The sequence below is a fragment of the Streptopelia decaocto genome, assembly GCF_964273445.1.
Source record: "Streptopelia decaocto genome assembly, chromosome: 23".
Lineage (NCBI taxonomy): Eukaryota > Metazoa > Chordata > Aves > Columbiformes > Columbidae > Streptopelia > Streptopelia decaocto.
The window spans coordinates 1,520,475-1,539,622 of NC_138678.1; the positions used below are offsets into that span (position 1 = coordinate 1,520,475).

Below are 19,148 nucleotides of genomic sequence, written 5' to 3' on the forward strand. Positions count from 1 at the left end.
GGTTAGTCTCAATTACATTAGCCTTGCCTTGCTGCAGTCACATACTTTATTAATTCAATAGCATGTTCTTCCTCCCTGGTCAGCAATATATTAGGTTTTAGTACCACAAACTCCCAACATTTGTGTCCATTTCAGGAGCATTTTAAATGCTCTGTTTTGTAATATCACCTCTTTTGTAGCATGTATCTTCATAATGATCCCAACACCTGGCTTGCTTACCACCTCTATACCATCACTTAGCGCAGTTGTCTCCGATATAACACACTAACCCTTAAATGATGTACGTTAACAAGTATTAGCACATTTATCAGAAACTCCGGGCCTTAAGCATGCTGCTTCTACAAGCATTCAAAAAGAGCATTAGCCAGTGCTTCAATACTCATCCCCAGGGACTTCTGTGAAGTGCAGCTTTAACACCAAAGTGGATACAGCTGCTCTTTTTTTCCCTTTTCCCCTCCCCATTTGTGGTTTGGGACCCCAAGAGATACATTTAATTAAGCCTATCCTGAGGGTTATCTTCTGCTTATCCCCCTGGACTAAAACACATGTGGTGAGTGTTAATTAGGTTGGCAAGCATTCAATTAAGCTACATTCCCAGTATTCTAAATTTATGACTGTATTTCTTAATGGCATTGTTAGGAAATGTCCTTAAGCTGTTTTCTCCTGCAATCAAAGACATGATATCCTGTATCGGAAGGATGGCATCTCCTACAGCGTAGTATTCCCAACTAGTTTGAGAAGTCTTTGCTGTCTCAGAGAAGCACACGGTTGTCTCGGTTTCAGTGTGGAGTTGGCAGCCATGCAAAAATCATGAGTCAGGCCACCACTAATACAATGCTTTTGGTTTTGTGATTTGGCTCACCTTGTGTCCGTGCCCCCCGACTCCTTTAGGCTCTACTTGGATCAGATTTTCAAGCTCTTCTCTGAAATAATTAATGCTAAGGTAGATTTTTTTTAAGCCCCGTAAAACTAAGATTTTAAATTAAATTGCATGATTCCTGAAGCTGACACCTAATACTTGGAGACTCATGTAAAACTGCAAGCATTATTAATGCTGCAGCCCTGAACAGTTGTAGCAATCTGCATTTCATTTACAAGTGTCCTGTTAGAAAAGACGGTCCTTTGAATGCCCGTAGTACTTAATGCAGTAAACTAAATTCTATCTTGTCTTCTCTCAAGATATTTATGGCCAAGTAAAGCTACACCAAGAGTATGGAGCAGGCCAGAATTCTATAGGGTTTACCACAATCTTTTATTAAGTTTCATTTCCAATGGTCTCACCTAAAGGACAAATAGAATTAAACAGACATGCAACATTGCTTATAAAAAATTAAGCAGTTATCCTTATAGTCCAATACCGTAAAGCCTTATTTATCAACACATTTTAATGTGAACAAGAGACCATTGTAAGCAGATCTTTTTATACATTCAGCCAACACAGGAGCTGTATTCCACAGCATTAAGTTACATGTATGATATACACTGAGAACAAATTAAGTGCTCTGGTGCATCAAAAAGCCGCACAGGGTGGAGGCAAGAGATGTCAGTTCACATTTGATAAAGAAGTTAAGAGATGGAGAGTCAAGGAGCTATTCTACCAGTTTAGTAAAGGAGACAGCAGTCAGTTGATCTTTGTGGACACTTCAGCTCTTGATGCTGAAAAACATCGCACGTGTGGAAATCTAAGTGCACTCTGCTGTTTGCAGTGCCCTGCCTCTCGGGATCAGCCCTGGATAAACAGAACTCTTGACATACACGTGTTAAAGTGTGCTGTACACCCACAGATTCTTTCTCATGCTGCAAGAAGGACCAGAATGTGGCATGAGGCTCTTCTCCTTTAAACCTTCATGTGCTGTTTAGCTGAAAATGTTTGCTGCAATCCCGGGCATGGCTATTGTCACCTCAGACTAACAAATATTCTCTAAAAAGTATAGACTTGAGGGTACAAATTGCTTTGTCTTTCAGCTTTTAAGCTCTGAACTAGAAGGGAGGTAAGGAGTTTATTTTAATCCTGAGCTATCCCCTCCAGCTGTTAGAGCACAAAGTCCTTCAGTCACGTTTCAACAGATGTTAGGCTTTTAGGGGCCCTGTTCATGCCCCCTCAGCAACAGAGATGTCAGCTGTAAGACTGTGCAGAAAATAAAATATTTCAGAAGCTTGGGAAAAAGAGCAAGGAAAGGGGAAGTGCATAAAATACAAAACACTACCACATTTTAAAATTCAAGTATTGAACACAGGCAGCAAGCAGGAGTGAGGTGCAGCATGGCCATCCTACTGCCGTGTGTACAGCGGCTAACACAGACCAGCAAAAATGCAACCCGGACATCGTCAGTGCACTGAGCAGAGGCCCAGAGCCCAAGAAACACCTCAGGCACTACTGGCGTGGCACAATGGAGCAATCTAAAATATTGTGATTTATGTGCTGTAGAAACGGACATCACCTCCCTTAGAGTGCTTTGTCAAGAAGTTTCCAAAATCAAGTCTCGCTGCAGGTAAAGGGAACTGTCATTATTAAGTAGAATTATTTAAACACACAGACTGCATAAAGTGTGGTTATATAAAGCTTTAGAGGAAGACTGTTGCCTTTAGAATCTTTGAAAGAAAAGGGCCAAACCAGCACAAAAATAGTAAAGCTCAGGTTCTGGCTGGAGGAAATGTCACTCAGAGCAGAAGACGCCCACGTGCTGACAACCGAGGGCTCTCTGGCAGAGGGGAGCAGCCCACAAAAGAGAAGGCCGAGCAGGGGCTCAGCATCAGAGTAGCTCTGTCCCCCCTGGCAAAACACGCTGTTTCTCACGATGCCAAGTCCCATGATTAGGAGAAAAACCTAACGAGCCATTTACTGGCTCCAAAGTTTGCACACCAGTCAACTGCAGTTATTAAATAGTACCGAAAAACTAAGAACTGAGAAAACTGCATTCTGTTACACATAATAGTACAAGTCAACAGCAAAACATTTAGGTGCCTCTGATTATTTTGTACCACAGCAACATCCGTAATAATGAAACACAGATAACATTGCCATGTAAGAAGTAGAGTTTGGAGCTATGCATGGTTTAGCACGGCTTGTTTTAAAACGGTATGTTTCTGTGGTTTCAGAACTAATAGGTCAAAACAGCTACTGCCTCATTGATTAAAAGGGAAGTGATAAGAAAACCCAGCATTCTTGTACCCTTCCCATTCAGCCTCTCCTGTACTACTTGGGTTTGTATTGTTAATGAACAAAAGCTGCACATAAATTCACAAACAATTGATTACCGGGGATACAAAGCCAAAGGTAGTAAATCAGTGTCACTGCAACTCTAAGAAGATTAATGTTCTGGCAGTATTAGCCCATTAACATTGTTATCTTACTTAGGCACAAAAAGTATCGAGGGTAAAAGAAAAGCTGTTCTTTCTTGAGGTTTCATAAGCTGTAGTGTCCAGGATGCCACTGATAAGATCTGAATTGTCAGACACGCCAAGTTGGTGAAGAAACTTCACGTATAGGTGCACGTACAGCCACCAGGCATCTACTCTTCGCAGGGGGGAAGGTTATAATTTTTCTATGCTGCACAAAAATGCTAAAGCAATCTCAAGTATTTCCAGATCGAGTTAGTATTTATAGCTGGCAAGGCAAACATATGGAAAAGAACAGCTCTGTTGTCATACAATAGCAAGAATCTGGAATAATTATATACAAGTCAGTGGAGTTCTTGGGAATTTTTGGTGGTGGGAACAGAAACTGGCCATGAGTCAATTAAAAAAAATGCAAAAAGCCACTGTCAAATCCAAAATCCTCCCAAACCCCAGAATAACCACTTAAAATGCATGGAACACAAGCACTATTCATTTCAAATAAAGTCTTCTAAGGTCCTGGAGACGCTCCACTAAGCACACAGTCCAAGACACACCAAGTAGACTTAAAATTCTATTTCCCAGCAAAACAGCGGCTTTTAGAGGAGATGATGATATCAAAGTGCCAGTGTAACTTGCGTATGCCAGTAAATGTGGTACTTTGTCCTTTGCTCTTGAAAAGTTCCCCCCCCTTGTGTCTATTCACCCTTCGTATCAGCTTCTAGCCATCTCTTAGAAGCTGGAAAGATAAATATCATGAGTACACAATGCTCCATTATTCTTACAGTCATCACCAAGTGCTGGACTGTGCACTCTGCTCAGATCATTCACAATATCAGACTAATATCTTTTTTTGCCTTTTTTTAAAAAATAAAAAAATGGGGGGCACACCCCAGCCTACAACACCTAGACTGAGCTTTTTTACTAAGGAATGTCAACACGTTTAAAACCACTAAATAAAGTTGGAAATGCTGCCTCAACCAGAAAAAAAAAAAGTCATAGAGAACCGGTCACGTTACTATTCCCACTTCTTGTTCTCATACTTCACAGTGTTCCCTCTGCAGCATTTCATCCAACTGGAAGCTTCTCTTATGAAGCCAGAAATCTGGCAAGTAATCTTTGTTCTAAGCTGCCATATAATCCAGCGGTGCTGTAAAAACAATTCACGTTCCCCATGCATATGTTTGATACTAGTCAGAGAATAATTATACAGGAAGTGCCCAAGATTCATGTGTTGAAGGATTAAAGCAGCTTGCTCACTCTAACCAAATACGCTGCTCTAAAGACACAGTAAGTTGCAGTATTCGTGCTTGAAAACAATTACATTTTATTGCCATGTTAAGGTAGTTTAGTGGTCACGCCAGACATGAGGATTTACAGCTTTTCTGGAAATTAGTCACAGTCTTTATGTATGAAGCTTAAATCCTGCCCTCCTGTCTCTGTGAGCAACTCCTGAAAACTTCTATTTGGAGATAAACACACTCCCAGCAGGACTAAAAACTGCACCGTCACTTCTCTTCCCACAGCTCTACCATGTCATTGCTCTCGTACAGCCGTGAGGCTGCACTCACCTCTTCACACTTCCAGACAGCGGCCTTCAATGGAGAACCGGGATTTACTTCTTGCTAAGACGAATGCTTCCAACTTCACAACTAGAGCTGTTTATTTCAATAATCAGACTTGGGCATTAAGTTTGAGACAGGCTTTAAACTACATAAAGGTTGGCTTTACACTTGCTTATATTTTAATGGGTAAATAAATAAACGTCATAATTCTGCGGATTCAAATCAGTTCCTCAAAGGTCACTCACTCCTTTTTGCTGTGCTCCAGCACTCGGTAGGGTGGAACAGAAACTCCTTTGGAACCATGTTGCTCCTGCACGATCGGCAACGTAGCTGGAGTATAAATTTCCGGCATGTTGTCATTGTTCTCTAGGGCACCGTAGGAAAAAGAAGCTTTGAGGTCAGGCTGAACTGCAATCCCTTTATCGTGCATGTTCTGCATGCCTGAAAAGAGCAGAGACAAAGATTAAATGCTTAGGAACAAAAGTGCATTCTGCCTGCACTCTGTTACATCAGCAAATTATAAAGTCTCGGTGTTTGTGATATGTGGCTCATCAGTTCCTTGAGCGTTAAACAAACAAAGGAAAAACTACAAAACACCACAGTCACCTGATATGTCTGGATACTTAACAGAGTCCAAAGCTGGAGCTTTCACTATGAAGGCCAACACTTAAAGTGATAAACAGCTGTATTTTTACCATTACCTGGCATAGCATCCATTGAGATGTAAGGTTCAAACGGTACAGATTTCTTCCTATTCCTTGTGATCAGGAAGACACCTAGAAAGGCTATGAGGCACCTGAGAGAGAAGACAAAATCTACTGAGACAACTGTGAAAAGGGAGGGGAGGTAATTCTGCATGTTGCTTCTGAGTGCCTGTCATGTGGCAACATAAAGAATTCAGAACTGGAATCCAAAGAACTGTGAAGTCAGAATTACAGGGAACTGCCTCAGCTGAATAACCCTCTCAACAGTATCGAAATCCACCTAGCAACCAGAACAATTTCACCTTTTCTTTATCAAAATGCTGGGAAAAGTTTTCACATTAATTAATTAACCTTGACTAACTAAAGGGGAAAGGAAGCATATCAAAATTTGGTTTTCTTTGATGAAATTCCAGGATTTAGCAGCCTGACCTTTGAAAGGTTTCCCATAAGTAAACACACCAACAACTGTCGATCTTGATTTCGACAGTATGTTGACAGAGAAAGGCGCAGCTCATTACCTTAATCTCCCAATTGTTTTTTTTCTGTACTAATGTGAAAGACATTTCAGAATGTCCCCTGATTACGGAGAGCTAATCACATCAAGACATCGTACTAGAACTAATTCCTGAGTTACACAGCAAATGTTTTACTGATTGTATCTGCACTGTGGGAGTGCCCATGCCCTAAGGAACAGGGCTCCAGTACAGTCAGTAAGGGATTTAGTATTTAATGTTGTACAATCATGCATAACCCCGTGTCATGGAGGCACCCCGAGGTTAGTTTAAGGGACAATAGGGTCCAAACCAACTTGTATTAAACCGGTGAGAAACAGGGTTTTAGCACTCCAAAAGTGACTTGGATACAGGTTTGGATATCAGTTGAGGAAAATTATTAAGGGGCAGCAACTAATACAACAGGAGGTCCACAGTGTGCATGCACGTGGCTTCACCAAAACAATATCGGAGCCATCCCTGAGTCTGGGAAGAGTCCACACTTGCCTGAACACGGTGTGGGATTATTTTAAAGGGATACATGTACTCGTATTGAGTACGGAAAGTGCACACTCTCAATCCTGCGAGGGTAAATTTATAATACACTCGCAATCCTGCGAGGAGAAACACACGTGCAAATGTGCACGGAATATTGCACGTGCTTATGTGGAAGCACAGGAGGAAAATACACTCGCGATTATGCGAGGAAATAATTTATACACAGGCTCATACTGAGCAAGGAAAATACACGTGCAAACGTGCATGGAAAGTAGATCCACTCACAATCCTGCGAGGATTAATTTCACACAGGTGGTGGCAAGGCAAGCGGAGTCTCCATCCCGGGGGGGGCAGTGGCTCCTGACAGCAGCGGCTCAGCTCGTAACTCCAAGAGATCCGCACAAGGGGCGGAGTCTCGACGAGAATCCCGTTTTTATAGCCTGATCAGATCTGACTGTGGGCATTGCAGAAGCTTCTCTGCACCCCCACACTGGCTGTGGGTGCCCCTGAAGCCTCCAAACATCCCCACACTGGCCGCGGGTGCCCAGCGGCTCCCTGGCGCCTCGGCGCTCCCTTCTCCTCTCTATTAACGACCCTGGCCAGGGGCTCTGGGGCCAAACAAAAGAAGCTGTTGGCCTCAAGCAGCAGAGAGAGAGGGACATGTGTCTACTCCTTCCATGATGAAGGAGGAAGGGGCAGAGAGAGGGGGGTCTGCATTCTGCCACCCCCCGTGCTATGGAATCCTTTTGGAGCATCCATCATCACTCACACAAGATACCGAGCTCTCTGGGCCATTTTAGTCATAAGAAAAAGATATTTTCCAGCTTTCTATTAAGGAAACTTTAAATACTTACCCCAGTGCAAACATACATATATGGAGAACATCTTCACCGGTGAAGTCCAAGTAAAAAGTTGCTCCTTGAAAAGAAAATAATTCATGACATCTTTCTTCCCAGCTTACACGAGCAATTGGTGCTACCTCTCCAGCACTAGTCCCTCTAGAAACCAAATCATGTAAGATCCCTATTTTATAGTCAGCACCTTTGTTTGGTGTTTTGTTTTGTTTTTTAAAAATGATCTTAAAATAGAAAAAGATGCCCTAATTTCTCCTTTAATGCAATTTATTGACAAATCTTTTAGAATTGCATTACCAAAATAGTTGTCCAAATGACAAATCACATCAGATCTCTCTAACTACGAAAGGATATAAACTCCTGACCTCCAAAAATATATACAGCTCAAAATTATAAGATAGGAAGTGTCCTTGATGTCTTGGATGTGAACAGGACACGTATTCTGGCTCCTACTCTTTACATTTCTAATTGGAGTAAAGTAAATAAGCTGATGAATCTGAGAGCAGCATATGACTTGGGACATGACAGAAAACAAACATTAGCCCAAGAGGAGGCCAGACCCTCTCGTGACATTGAAGAAGAGCATTAAAGGGCAATGTGCAATTTATGGGGGAAGCTGTTGCCCTTACAGACCTCGAAGAGCGTTACTGTTTACACAGATCGTATCCATCAGCGCCAAGCAGATGCACTTTCTCCAGTGCTGGGGTTTTGGGTTTTGTTGTTTATTTTTCCCCTCTAGCTTTGTTCAAATGTCTAACTGAGGAGAGCAAAACTTTACAAAGGCTGTTGGTCAGGTTTGATGCCTAAGGGGTTTAAAATGCTCATCTTTCGTGCAGACAAAGCTTTGGCTAACGAGGGCAAGGGCTGAAATTGGAGCAAAGTTCCTATGAGGCTGTGAACAGATGCACTCTAGATACAATGCAAACTAGACTATCAGGAAGAGAATCATAACACCTTCGTACAGATGAAGCAAATATGTTTCTACAAAATCTGGAGAGAATTACACAAGGAGAAATTTTAGCTGTGTATTCCAGTTGCACATCTGAGTGCATGCATCACCCTCTTCTACACACTAGCATGGGGTGAGTAATACAGTCCCAAAGATAAGTTCCCATGCACTTTAAAGAAAATGCCAGAACTGAACAGAAAATTTCAGCACAGTCTAGTGGGATAATTCACATTTTTGAAAGAAAAAAGAAACAAAGCCAGCTGCAGAAGAGAGATGACAGGAAAATACAAGTCATCATCTTGCTGAGTATTCATGTTCCTCGTCTCTAAGTGAGGATTATTTTCCAAAATCTTTTGCCCTTCTTTTGGAAAGGACCAACAGACTGTTTTGTGCCCTGGTACCTGCTGTGATTGCTGCTGTTGTGGACAGGATATAGCCGATGCTGGCGATCTGTGATGAGTCATACAGCTGTGAGGCTTGAGCTAAAAATCTGCAATACAAGACAAAAGGGGTTGATTTGGGAAGGATACTCAAATTGTACAGCGGTTATCATTGGCTGGTATAGGTCTCCTTTCTGGAAACACCTTTCAAAATTGATGCATAAATTTAAGAAACTTTATTCTCTTTCTGACAAAATGAACAGCCCACTCATTATTGCCCCACTGAAACAAGCACAGTTATAGCCAAAAAGAGCGAATGTCTTACGTTGCTTGGAAGATGGCTGTAGCAATCATGCACACCAACATGATATAAAATATAGGGTAGTCGAGTTGCAGGTTTCCTTGTATCGAGACAACAATCATGCCTGCGACAGCCTTCACCGTCACGACCGTCATGGAACCTGTGAACGTTTACCAAGACGCGGGTGAAGCACCGATCCATGCTCAGCGGGACAGAATGCTGCACTGTCACTCTATACAGGACATGCAGCTGCAAACACCACCAAGATCCACAAGAACTTGAACCCTCCTTCTGCCAGGCCAAACAAGGGATGCAAACTGCCTGTTTTATCCCCAACTCTGTCAGTTTTATTCCCAACTACTTCATCACAGTGACCTTCTATAAATCACTTTACCTCTCTGTATCATGGTTCTCTTGCCTACAAGACTGGGAACACTTATAGGTTTCATTTGTTTTTTAAACAGGGCTGTGCAATCACATGATGGAAGGATACAAATTTTCATTTCTGATGCCACATTGGAATTGATAAAGCTAAGCCAGTTTTCAAAATAAGAATCAGGAAGAGCCCACTTCCTTTCCTTTTCTTGAAAGCGAAAGTCGGGGCCATTCAGAATGAGGAGAGTGGCTTTGTCTATGATTCACACGGCCTCTGAGACACCAGGTACTGAAATCCAGCCCCAAAGAGTTCAAAAAAGAAGAAAAAAAGACACTGTGGTGACTAAAGTTGCATAAATAACAAAAATTGAGGACTGCGACATAGATTCAACAGCACAGCAGGCTGCGTCACTGCCTTGCTATTATTCACCCTTTTTAAAGTTTAATTGATCCCTTTCTTAAAAATAATAAAAAAACAGATTAATGGGGAGAAAGGTACAAGCGAAATCCTGGCCTTTCCCAAGTCCGTGTAGGATCCCACTCTAGGCTATGAGGACATCAAAGGCATCATTCAACCCCATGCCCAGAGGATCTCCCAGTTTAAATAGGGACATACTGGCATGGCAGAGTATTTATCATTTATTTTACCACACAGAAAATCCTTCCACAGCCAAGAAGATTCTGGTGGGTCAGATCCTCTCTTTGATCCGCTCAATCAGGCTTCCTTACCCACTGAATAGATATCGTACCATGCTTTGCGTGCACAGATTAAAATTAAGAACACTAATAAATAACCTGCACTTTCTGTATTTGGCAGATTCATCCTTCAAGGAAATAAGTCTGAATTGTTCAAAAGTCATTTGCAAAGATCCTAAACATCACTGCAAGATATTAGGTCAATATATATATGCTATAAATGCTTCAGTTTACTGTAGTTCACTGTTATAGGCCAGAGTTAGACCTTACAAGTCCATATCAACTTACCTAGCAAAGCGACCAGCAGAAGAATAACTACAATGTAGTTTGCATTTTTCTCCTTGTAGAAATATAGTAGCAGGCAGAATATGACGATTTCCACAAGCTACACATGACAGAAATGAGAACGTGAAAAAATGTGGGGTATGTGGGGTTGGCAGTAAATGGGATTCTGAGTCAGTCAAACATTAGAATTAGACAGTAGGGCAAATAAAAGGAAAATAAGGATCTCACACAATTGTAGATCAAATTTAGCATGATCTTAGACTCTAATTAGATGAGATATTAGATAGCTTCTTACAGAACAGGAAACATGGGACCCTTTTTACATTCTATTCATGGTAAAGCACCAGATCAAATAATCCTGACTGAATATTCACATCAGAGATCTCAGCCTACTTTCTGTAATGAGGCTCTTTGAGTGATCCCTGCAGCACACATCTTATTTCATGATCAAACTCCATTAGAGATTTCACAAGATTTACAATGAGAGATTGATGGCTGCAGAGAAAGTCAGTCTAGGGAAAGCCCAGCTGCAAGCGCAGTGTTTGGACACCTCTCGAGCAGCTGCTCTCAGCTGCCGCAGGCTGAAGCTGATGGGTCAGGCAGAGAGCTGGCTAGTTTAGCACTTAAATACCTTTAACTGTAAAGTTTGAACAGAATAATTCAGAGAAAGAATGGGAGGGTTCCAAATTGTGCATGCACGTTGTCCACAGGCAATGTGGAACTGACACCAGGAAAAGCTGGCATAGGTTCATTAGAAAGTACGAGGAATATTGCTAGTAACAATAAGGAAAAATAATGCTTGAAATGAAACTTCTAGTCAGGCATAGAGCAGAAAACTGTCCCACATTTTATGGGCCATCTTACCATATACAACAGAAATGGCCAGCTCACTAAATGCCTAGTGATATTTTCTCCTGTCATCTTCTCATGACTATTAGGTCCAAAAGTTATCAGCAGATAAGTTCCAACAATTGCCAAACCACAGCCTACAAAGGACAAAAAATAGCGCCCTTCGGCAACCAAAGGACAAAAAAAGAGAGAGGACAAAGTTAGTGGGTTAGTGTGGATGCATGGAATTAATATTGCACATGCACAGTGACCAGTAACGGCATCGTGCACGTTCCTCTGAATGACTCATTCCTCTGCCCTTCATGCCCCACTTTCAAAATAGTAAAACCAAAAAACCCTGGGCAATGTGTGTGCTCTGAGTTGAGGAGAAAAAGCTCCTACCAGGTAGCATCTGCTAAACAAATGGGAGCTACAACTTCGTATCTGGGGCTTACCCTGCCTGCCACTGCCCACAGCCCCTCTTCTGGGAAATGGAAAAAAGAATGGCCCAGTTCTGCAAACGTTTGCACCTGGATGAAATTCAGCTGATTCAGTTGTGCCTACGCTGTTGCAGAGTCAAGGCCCTAAGCTGCAGCTTGAGCCCAGAGAACCGTGATTCTCAAATCCTGCAAACACCATTTCCACGTATTTCTAATATTTGTGAGATTCAGATGATTTAGCACAGAGAGAAAAAATAACAAGGAACTGTGGAACTTACTCAAAAAATCCTTGGGCTTCCATTTTTCTTTAATAAATATAATTCCTATGATTGCACTAGCTATTAAAAAAAGGAGAGAGAAACAGTGAGTTATATATCACTCCAATGATCAGCAAATCTCACACTTGTATGGCCATTGTCTCTTTCCCCCTTACCTATAACAGACACTGCACTGAGGGGCACAATCAGTGAAAGAGGAGCAAAGGCGTAAGAGGAAAACACTCCCAGCTCTCCCAGCACCAACAGAAACAGTCCACACCACCATGTCTTGGTTTTGAAGTAGGCTCGGGGGTCTTTGGAACCTGCCAGCCGGATGTGGCTGTATTTCTGGAAAAGAAAATAAACACAAAGCAGCTTTGGCATGCTTGATGCTCTTTAATGCAGGATGCTTGAGGCAGGGTGATTATTTGCTTCATGATACTCACCTGGAGGTTAAGTGCAATACTGGTAACGAGATGTCCAAAAATAGCTAGTAATGCACCAATCAAGTTCTCCTGCAAAAACAAAGTAAACACGTAAGTATTAAATTTAGCCTCTGGGCCCTGAAGGAAGTTGGAGTTTTTTGCACAATAAGGAAGAGAGCAGACTTTTTTAAACAGTGCCTAGATCACCTGTCAATAAAATCTCTGTTTATGTTCCTCCCTTTCTACTTGATCTGGGGCAACTCAGGTTAAGTTCCCTGTGGCCATGTTCCAACTCTGTGAAGCTCAGGCGATAAGCCTTCCTTAACAGACACTTTCTACAAGAGACTTAAATTATCATGCATAGATTTGCATTCTTTGCAGTTGCTCAGAGGGGAAGAAGATAAAGCTGAACACAAGGACCCATGCACTCATTTTCCCTTTGAAAAACTCTTCATGAGGACATTTGCTGCCCTGGAATGGAGCAGACTATTGATCAGGAACCTCTGCATTCTGGAGGTCACATCTTAAGAACTACTCTGCTCTTCTCCACTAATAACATCTGCTGGTTCAGTGGGTAATTTGGCCCATTTAATGAGGCAGCCCAATTATCACAGATTTTATACTGCTTTTTATATGAACCAGTTATTCCAAGATAATAGGCAACTAGTAGCAGCTCCTAGCAAGCTCCCAACCCCTTCTACATTAACATTCCCAGCTCAGCAATAATTCTCACGGTCTAAAGACAGAATTTGAAATTAAAAAAGGATGTAAAGCAGGCTGAGTCACAAAGGAAATGTACATTAGGAGTGAAGAGAACAGCCTGAGGCTAAGCCAGGCCATTTAGTATTTGTGTTCTTCCAGCAACTGTCTAAATCTCATTAGGTGTCATTAGCACTTTTCATTTCAGTGCTGGTCTCCAAGATACAGTCTAGTTTGATTCATTTGGGATAACCAAGCTCACATTCGTACTCCTCCCTTAGCAGTAAATATCCTATTCTTGATTTTCTCATACATAGTAAGACAAAGACTTTAAGATTTCAAGTTCTTATCAGTGGAACAAAAATCTCTTTATCAGGATATACAAAACCAAGATTCACCCAGGCAGCTTCACTCAAAATCACCTGAAAGCTGTCACACAACAGACAGTAAAGCTGGCAGAAAAATGTCACTGTGTGATCACAGATGTAGCCACAGAGCTCAGCGCAGTTTACTGGTTCAGCAACTGGCCTTCAGTTTAGAAGACGTGGAAGAGATGATGCTGCAGGTGAAAAGCCCCTAAGCACAGCACAGGTTCGGGATCAGCTTCTGGACTGCGTGAGCCTGCAAGCCAACATCACTCTGGTCAGCTCCTACAACCCAGAGGACTGCAAAGTTCCTTTTCCACTGAATAAAAAGCCCTTCTTACTGGGATTTTCTGAGCACATTCAAAACAGATATTCAGAGGAAATCTATTTGGGAACAGCTCCGTTCCCAGTTGGACACTAAGGAGGAACCACGTCCCACCTCAGCTGCAGGCTCTGTGCCTGACCGCGGGCTGAGCCTCCTGAAGTTCAGGCACCACAACACCTGATCTCTATTACCAATGGGTTAGTCTGAAAAGGCACCCAGCAGAATTTATTGCACCCAACCACCTTTAGACATCCAGATGATCTTTTAACAGCCAGACATTCTTTCTTCACTTTGTCTAGCTCTTCAAGACACAGAATTTAATATCATACACTGCAGCCCCCAGGCATGGCTTATTACAAAGACAGTGCAGTTTCTGTAAAAAAATTACCAAAATACACTGGTATTATCAGCTTGACTAATTATGGCCTTCTAGGGATAGACTGGGGTAGAAATCTGACCTTGTAAGAAAAGGAGTCAGTGTGTGGCTGCACAGAAACTGCTGCTGTGGCCAATGGGAGCTGCTGAAGTTGCAGATTTGGACTGTTGCCTCCTTCCATTTTGGTTGATCAGAGTGTTTGCTTTTCAGCCTCTTTGATGCTGGAACTTCTTTTCAAAGAAGAGACTTGGACCCTGCTGGAACCGCCTTATCTGTAAGTTGGTACCACTTTTTCCCATCCATCCTGTTTTCTTGAACAAGCAACAATTAGTTCAGTGATGTACAAAAAAAAAAAAATCTCTGTAGTTTGTCTGGTGCTTTTGTTCTCCGGGCAGGCTACATCGAGATAGGGCAGAAAGTGTAGATAAGCCGATATCTCCAGCAAGTCAGTGGGGCAGCAATGTTGTATTCTTCCAAGGTGACACTAAGAAAAGAAAAGAAAAAAATATAAAGAAAATTAGGTGAAATGAACTCAATGGTCCAAAATCTGCAAGGAAGGGTAGTTGCCAGAAAAGTCCCCAGAATCAAACTAACAGCTGCATGTATCAACAGCAAAAGTAGCGTTTAAATGCCTTCTCACAAAGTCTGACATCAGGTCTCACACCCAGAAACTCACACAGACTCTTAAAGAGCTCACAACCTCGCTTGGCCCCAAGGGTGCCAGATTCAGCTGGCATTTAACACCAGGCCTTGCCATTTAGAACGCTCTTATCAAAAAGCCTCTGAAGTCCTCCAAGCCCTGCTTTTAATTTCTCTGCTGCCTGCATACCTCTGGTTTTTGTTCAGGATGCAGCATTAGTCACGCCTTCCCCACGTGCCAGGGATGACAGCGCTGCTCTTCTTGCAAACAGAGGTCATGTCAGTGTAATCGCTGTGAGCAGCATTTGGAGGCTCCATTCCTTAGAGCCAGACTCATTACCAGTGTCTGGAAAGCACCGCACACAGCAAACCGGTCTGAAGTCCCTGCACGCCACGACGGCTCCTTTCACCAAAGAGCATCAGCAACCCTGAGCAACGAATGTTGGAAAGAGCCCTTTGTAGAGAGGAGGATACTGGTGTAAAGACATTGCAGGGGTGTGATCCTCACAAGTGACGTGCCCCTCTTGCCCCACTCAAAGTCTTCCTGAAAGGGTGCAGGCTGAGCACCCCTTACACTCTGGACAATTGGGCTGCGGTCACATCCTGAGGTAGCAGGACCCATCCCACACTCAGGCCCCGAAATGCAAGATCTCTTGGCCTGTGACATTAACTCATGGGCTGCCTCTGTGCCTCCAGTGTGGGGAGGACAAGGGCAGCATGGCAGCCTAGCCATGAAAAGGCAAAACACCCCGTTGTGAAGGGAAGTGGGGGGCAAAGCTCCCCCCCCAGTCGTGAGGAAACCCTGCCCGGGCAGAGCAGAGCCTGGCTGAGGGCAGGGGGTGCCCCAGGACACCTTCCCTGGGCCAGGCCGCCCTGTCCCTCAGCCGGACCCTAGTGACGGTTTGTTCCCCACCAAAACCCGCCGGAAGACCCGCCACGCCGAGGGGGCAGGGGCGGCCGCTCCCGCCGGCCCCGCGCACTCACCTGCTCCCGCAGGGCGCGCCCCGCACCCCCGCCGCTCTGCCCCCATGGCCCGGGCCTTTGACCCCCAACTTCCTGGCCGAGCGCCGCGTTCCGTTCCTGCCCGGCCCCTCCGATTCGCCGTCAGCGCTGTCAATCAGAGGCCGGGCCCCGGCTGCCGGCGGGGATTGGCTGTCAGGCGTGGGTCGGGCCTGGCCCAGCCTATGGACTCCGAGGGGGCGGGCGGAAGGAAGGAGCAGAGTTCCGCCGCTCGTTCCAGGCGGGGCGGAGGCTGTGGCGGCAGCACCTTCACCCGGCGAGGTCCGACCGCCCCGGCACAGCCTGGCACCACCGCCTGCCCCGTGTGCGCGCCTGCCGCCCGCTCCGGGGGCCGCGACTCCGGTTCGCGCCCGGCCCGCCAGAGCCGCCTCAATGCGCATGCTCAATGAAGCTCCACTGAGCCCCCCCCTCCTTAATCTACTGCGCATGCCCAGCTGCGAGCAGAGCGGCTCTGAGAGTTTGTCTGTGATTGGGCACATGCCGGAGGGCTCAAAGTAACAGGCGCACTGATTGGAGGAGAGCTGGGTCAGCCGTTGTCTCGGCAACCAGGTGTACGCGTTACCTCAGCCGCCGGTGCCGCCGAGACGCACGGGCAGGTACTGGCAGGTACAGGCCGCCCCGGGCCGCCCCACCTGGGCGAGGGGTCCCCCCGGCGCGCAGCCTCACCCGGTCAGGTGCCCGCCATTCCCAGCGTGCAGCGCGCTGCCTCCCGGGGCGGACTGACGGCGATCCCAGCATGCACCGCGTTGTCTCACCGTGGAGGGTTCTCAGGCCGCGGCTCCGAGCTCCTCCGGCTTCCCCTCTACCCCTGCACCATGTGCACAGGCAGCAGGACTGTAACAGCTTGGTGAATGGAGAAACCAAAGGTTATGGCTGACCCGTTGTATCTGTGTAGAAAACCAACCCAGACCTTCCAGCCTCTGTCCTTTTGCTGGACCTTAATAGCTCTGATTTGTTTAAAACACAAAATGGCGCTACACAGAGACATTACATTCGATGTGCAGTAGCTCTAACACAGGTGCCTGCCTTTCCACAAACACTCATGAGTGTTCTGGAGCACAAGGTACAACCAGCAGAAAAGCACCGCTTGGTGCCATGGAGCAAACAGGAGCAGCACTTGAAGCAATCACAGCTGAAGAAGGAAACCCCAACCAAACAAAGGCTTTTCTTTCCAAGCACAGCAAGGGTTCATTAATGAAACTGAGCAATAGGAAGTGGCATCCAGAACAGTTCATATCTACAGCCAGTGGCAGGTGTTTCAGACACAAAATTGCTCTTCCTGGGTACAAACCAGCACAAGGGACTAAGAAATGCTGTCAAATCATAACCCTGGAGCACTTCTTGGGTGGCACCGAGCAGCCCAGCAGCTGGGCAGGAGCTGGGGAACTCAGCATCGTTGCTCAGATTTTCGGTTTTGGGAGGGTAAACCCTGTGCTGCGAGTTGTTCAGACGCCTGACTCAGAACATGAGGACAATCTGCAGAAGTGATTTAACAGCGCTGAGTCACCCTTCAAGCCCATTCATCAACAGTAGTGCTTCAAAGTGCTTGTTTTTTTCCCCCCCCTTTGCTTTTTAAATAAAACAGGGAAATTGAATGCAGCAATGTCTGCTGATTTCTTGCCTTGAATACTGCATTAATGTTAGATTTGCCTTTAACTTACACATCCTATTTAAATGAAAGATGGTGCTGTAGTTATATATTTCCTGTATCTCCATATTCAGAATTTTATCATTGTCTATTCCTTTTAAGTTTCAAGATTTCCTCCAGTGCTTATAAACAGCATAGGAAAGAAATCTCAAACTCAGAAAAAAAGGGATTTAATTCCCAAAGAGATTTAACCAAGTGAGCAACAAAAATGTTTGAAGTTCATGTTTTTGATTCAAATTTCTTTGCAACTCATACCGATCCTGTTTTGTAACAAGAACAACAATGAAATTTAGATCAAGGTTGTTCAAATAACTTTGTAATCACAACTGAAAACAGGATGAGAAAAATGGTAAAGTGACATTATTGGTTTAAACTTCGAAATCACTCTGCATACAAGCCCCTCGCCTGTACCATCTCTCTGGTCCCATTTCCAATATTCTTGAGCTCCCCAGGACACACACATATATATTGCATTTCTTGTGAAATTCAGGAGCAAATTCAAATAAATTAGTGAAATTAATGCTTGTGTAGTGTTAGCACGCTCCTATCTTTTCCTGCTCTTCACCCTTATCCTTTCCTGATGTGGAGGAATTACACTGGTACTTCTGTTCCCTGGCCAGCAGAGGGAAGCAGAAAGATATTTTAAAACCCGCTTTGTGCAGGCTGAGCTCTGCCCGGCTCCTTTTCAAGTCCAGCCAACACTCAGGAGGTGCCAAGGGCCTCCTGGGCTTTCTGGATCCAGCTTTCAAACTGTTTCCTCGGCTGGTGGAAGGAGGATGCCCGTGGCCCCTGCTGACAGTCTCCTGCTGTCTGGTGACTACGTGGTAACCCCACAACTCTGAAAATTAAGTATATTAAGAATTTCTGAAACTTTGTGTACCGGGTATGTAAAGTAGGTAAATCAAGGAAGTATTTGGCATCTTCCCTCTTTCTTCTTCTGCCTTTGGCATCTTCTCTTTCTTCTTCCTTTGATCTCTTCCTCCTCGCTTGTCTCTCCCATCTCGGTGATATCAAGAGTGTATTATCTCGGGATTGAATAACAGCAATCAAGGACGCAAAGGACAAAAGATGAGGGGAAAATGATCAAGGTAGAGAAGTTGCTTAAATAACCTTCTGTAGGCGCCATCAGTCTGTCTGGTCACCTTCCAGGAGTTCCAGGTGACCTGATGCTAAGTTGTGACTAAAAGAGAAGAGGCAGAGTCTTCAGGTAGCTTCACAAAGCACTCCCTTCCCTTTGAGAATTTCCTGCTTGAAGGGCAGAGTGGGCAGGAAGCCAAACCACAAGCTACACAAGGGCTTGGCTGATTCTTTCTTGAGCTTTATCCCTAGAGAAAAGTTACTGCACCAGGGAGGGGATGGAGAGCATTCGATCCATTAACACTAGACCGTGGGGGGGCTGCTGACTTAGTTTCCTCCACCAAAAGCACTTTCCATCCTCTCCAGCACAAGCCATTTTGGAACACATTCCTTTAGCAGAGTAGTCAGGGATAAATGCCAGTACCTGAAGTTTACCCCTTTGTAATTTAGACAATGTAAAGAGCTTATTTGCTTCTTACTGCCTGACCTAGAATACCTAACAGGTGAGTTGACCCACTTTTGTACCTCTGCCAGTTTACCACTCTCTTCACACATCCCTTTGGGTATCAGAACTCTGGAGTTAGCAAGGTATTTCTGATGGACTCACCTTGCAGC

The 19,148-nt window shown here is 44.4% G+C and overlaps 1 protein-coding gene across 3 annotated transcripts; it reads right to left on the bottom strand.

Annotated features, from left to right (window-relative positions):
- Positions 1-4,205: 4,205 nt before the first annotated feature.
- Positions 4,206-16,175, bottom strand: NIPAL3 (NIPA like domain containing 3). 3 transcript variants are annotated; one of them, XM_082071219.1, is made up of 12 exons: positions 15,773-16,169; positions 14,232-14,633; positions 12,406-12,474; positions 12,136-12,307; positions 11,981-12,040; positions 11,299-11,444; positions 10,438-10,534; positions 9,103-9,238; positions 8,799-8,887; positions 7,449-7,512; positions 5,603-5,697; positions 4,206-5,342 (listed from the first exon to the last, which is right to left on the bottom strand). In XM_082071219.1, exons 2-12 carry the CDS (start codon positions 14,328-14,330, stop codon positions 5,143-5,145), a joined length of 1,227 nt encoding a protein of 408 aa, XP_081927345.1. In that variant the 5' UTR covers positions 14,331-14,633; positions 15,773-16,169; the 3' UTR covers positions 4,206-5,142. The 3 variants fall into 3 exon arrangements, with proteins under 3 accessions (XP_081927345.1, XP_081927346.1, XP_081927347.1); XM_082071220.1 differs by having other exon boundaries at positions 11,299-11,420; positions 15,773-16,166; XM_082071221.1 differs by lacking the exons at positions 10,438-10,534; positions 11,299-11,444 and having other exon boundaries at positions 15,773-16,175.
- Between the last annotated feature and the right edge of the window lie 2,973 nt (positions 16,176-19,148).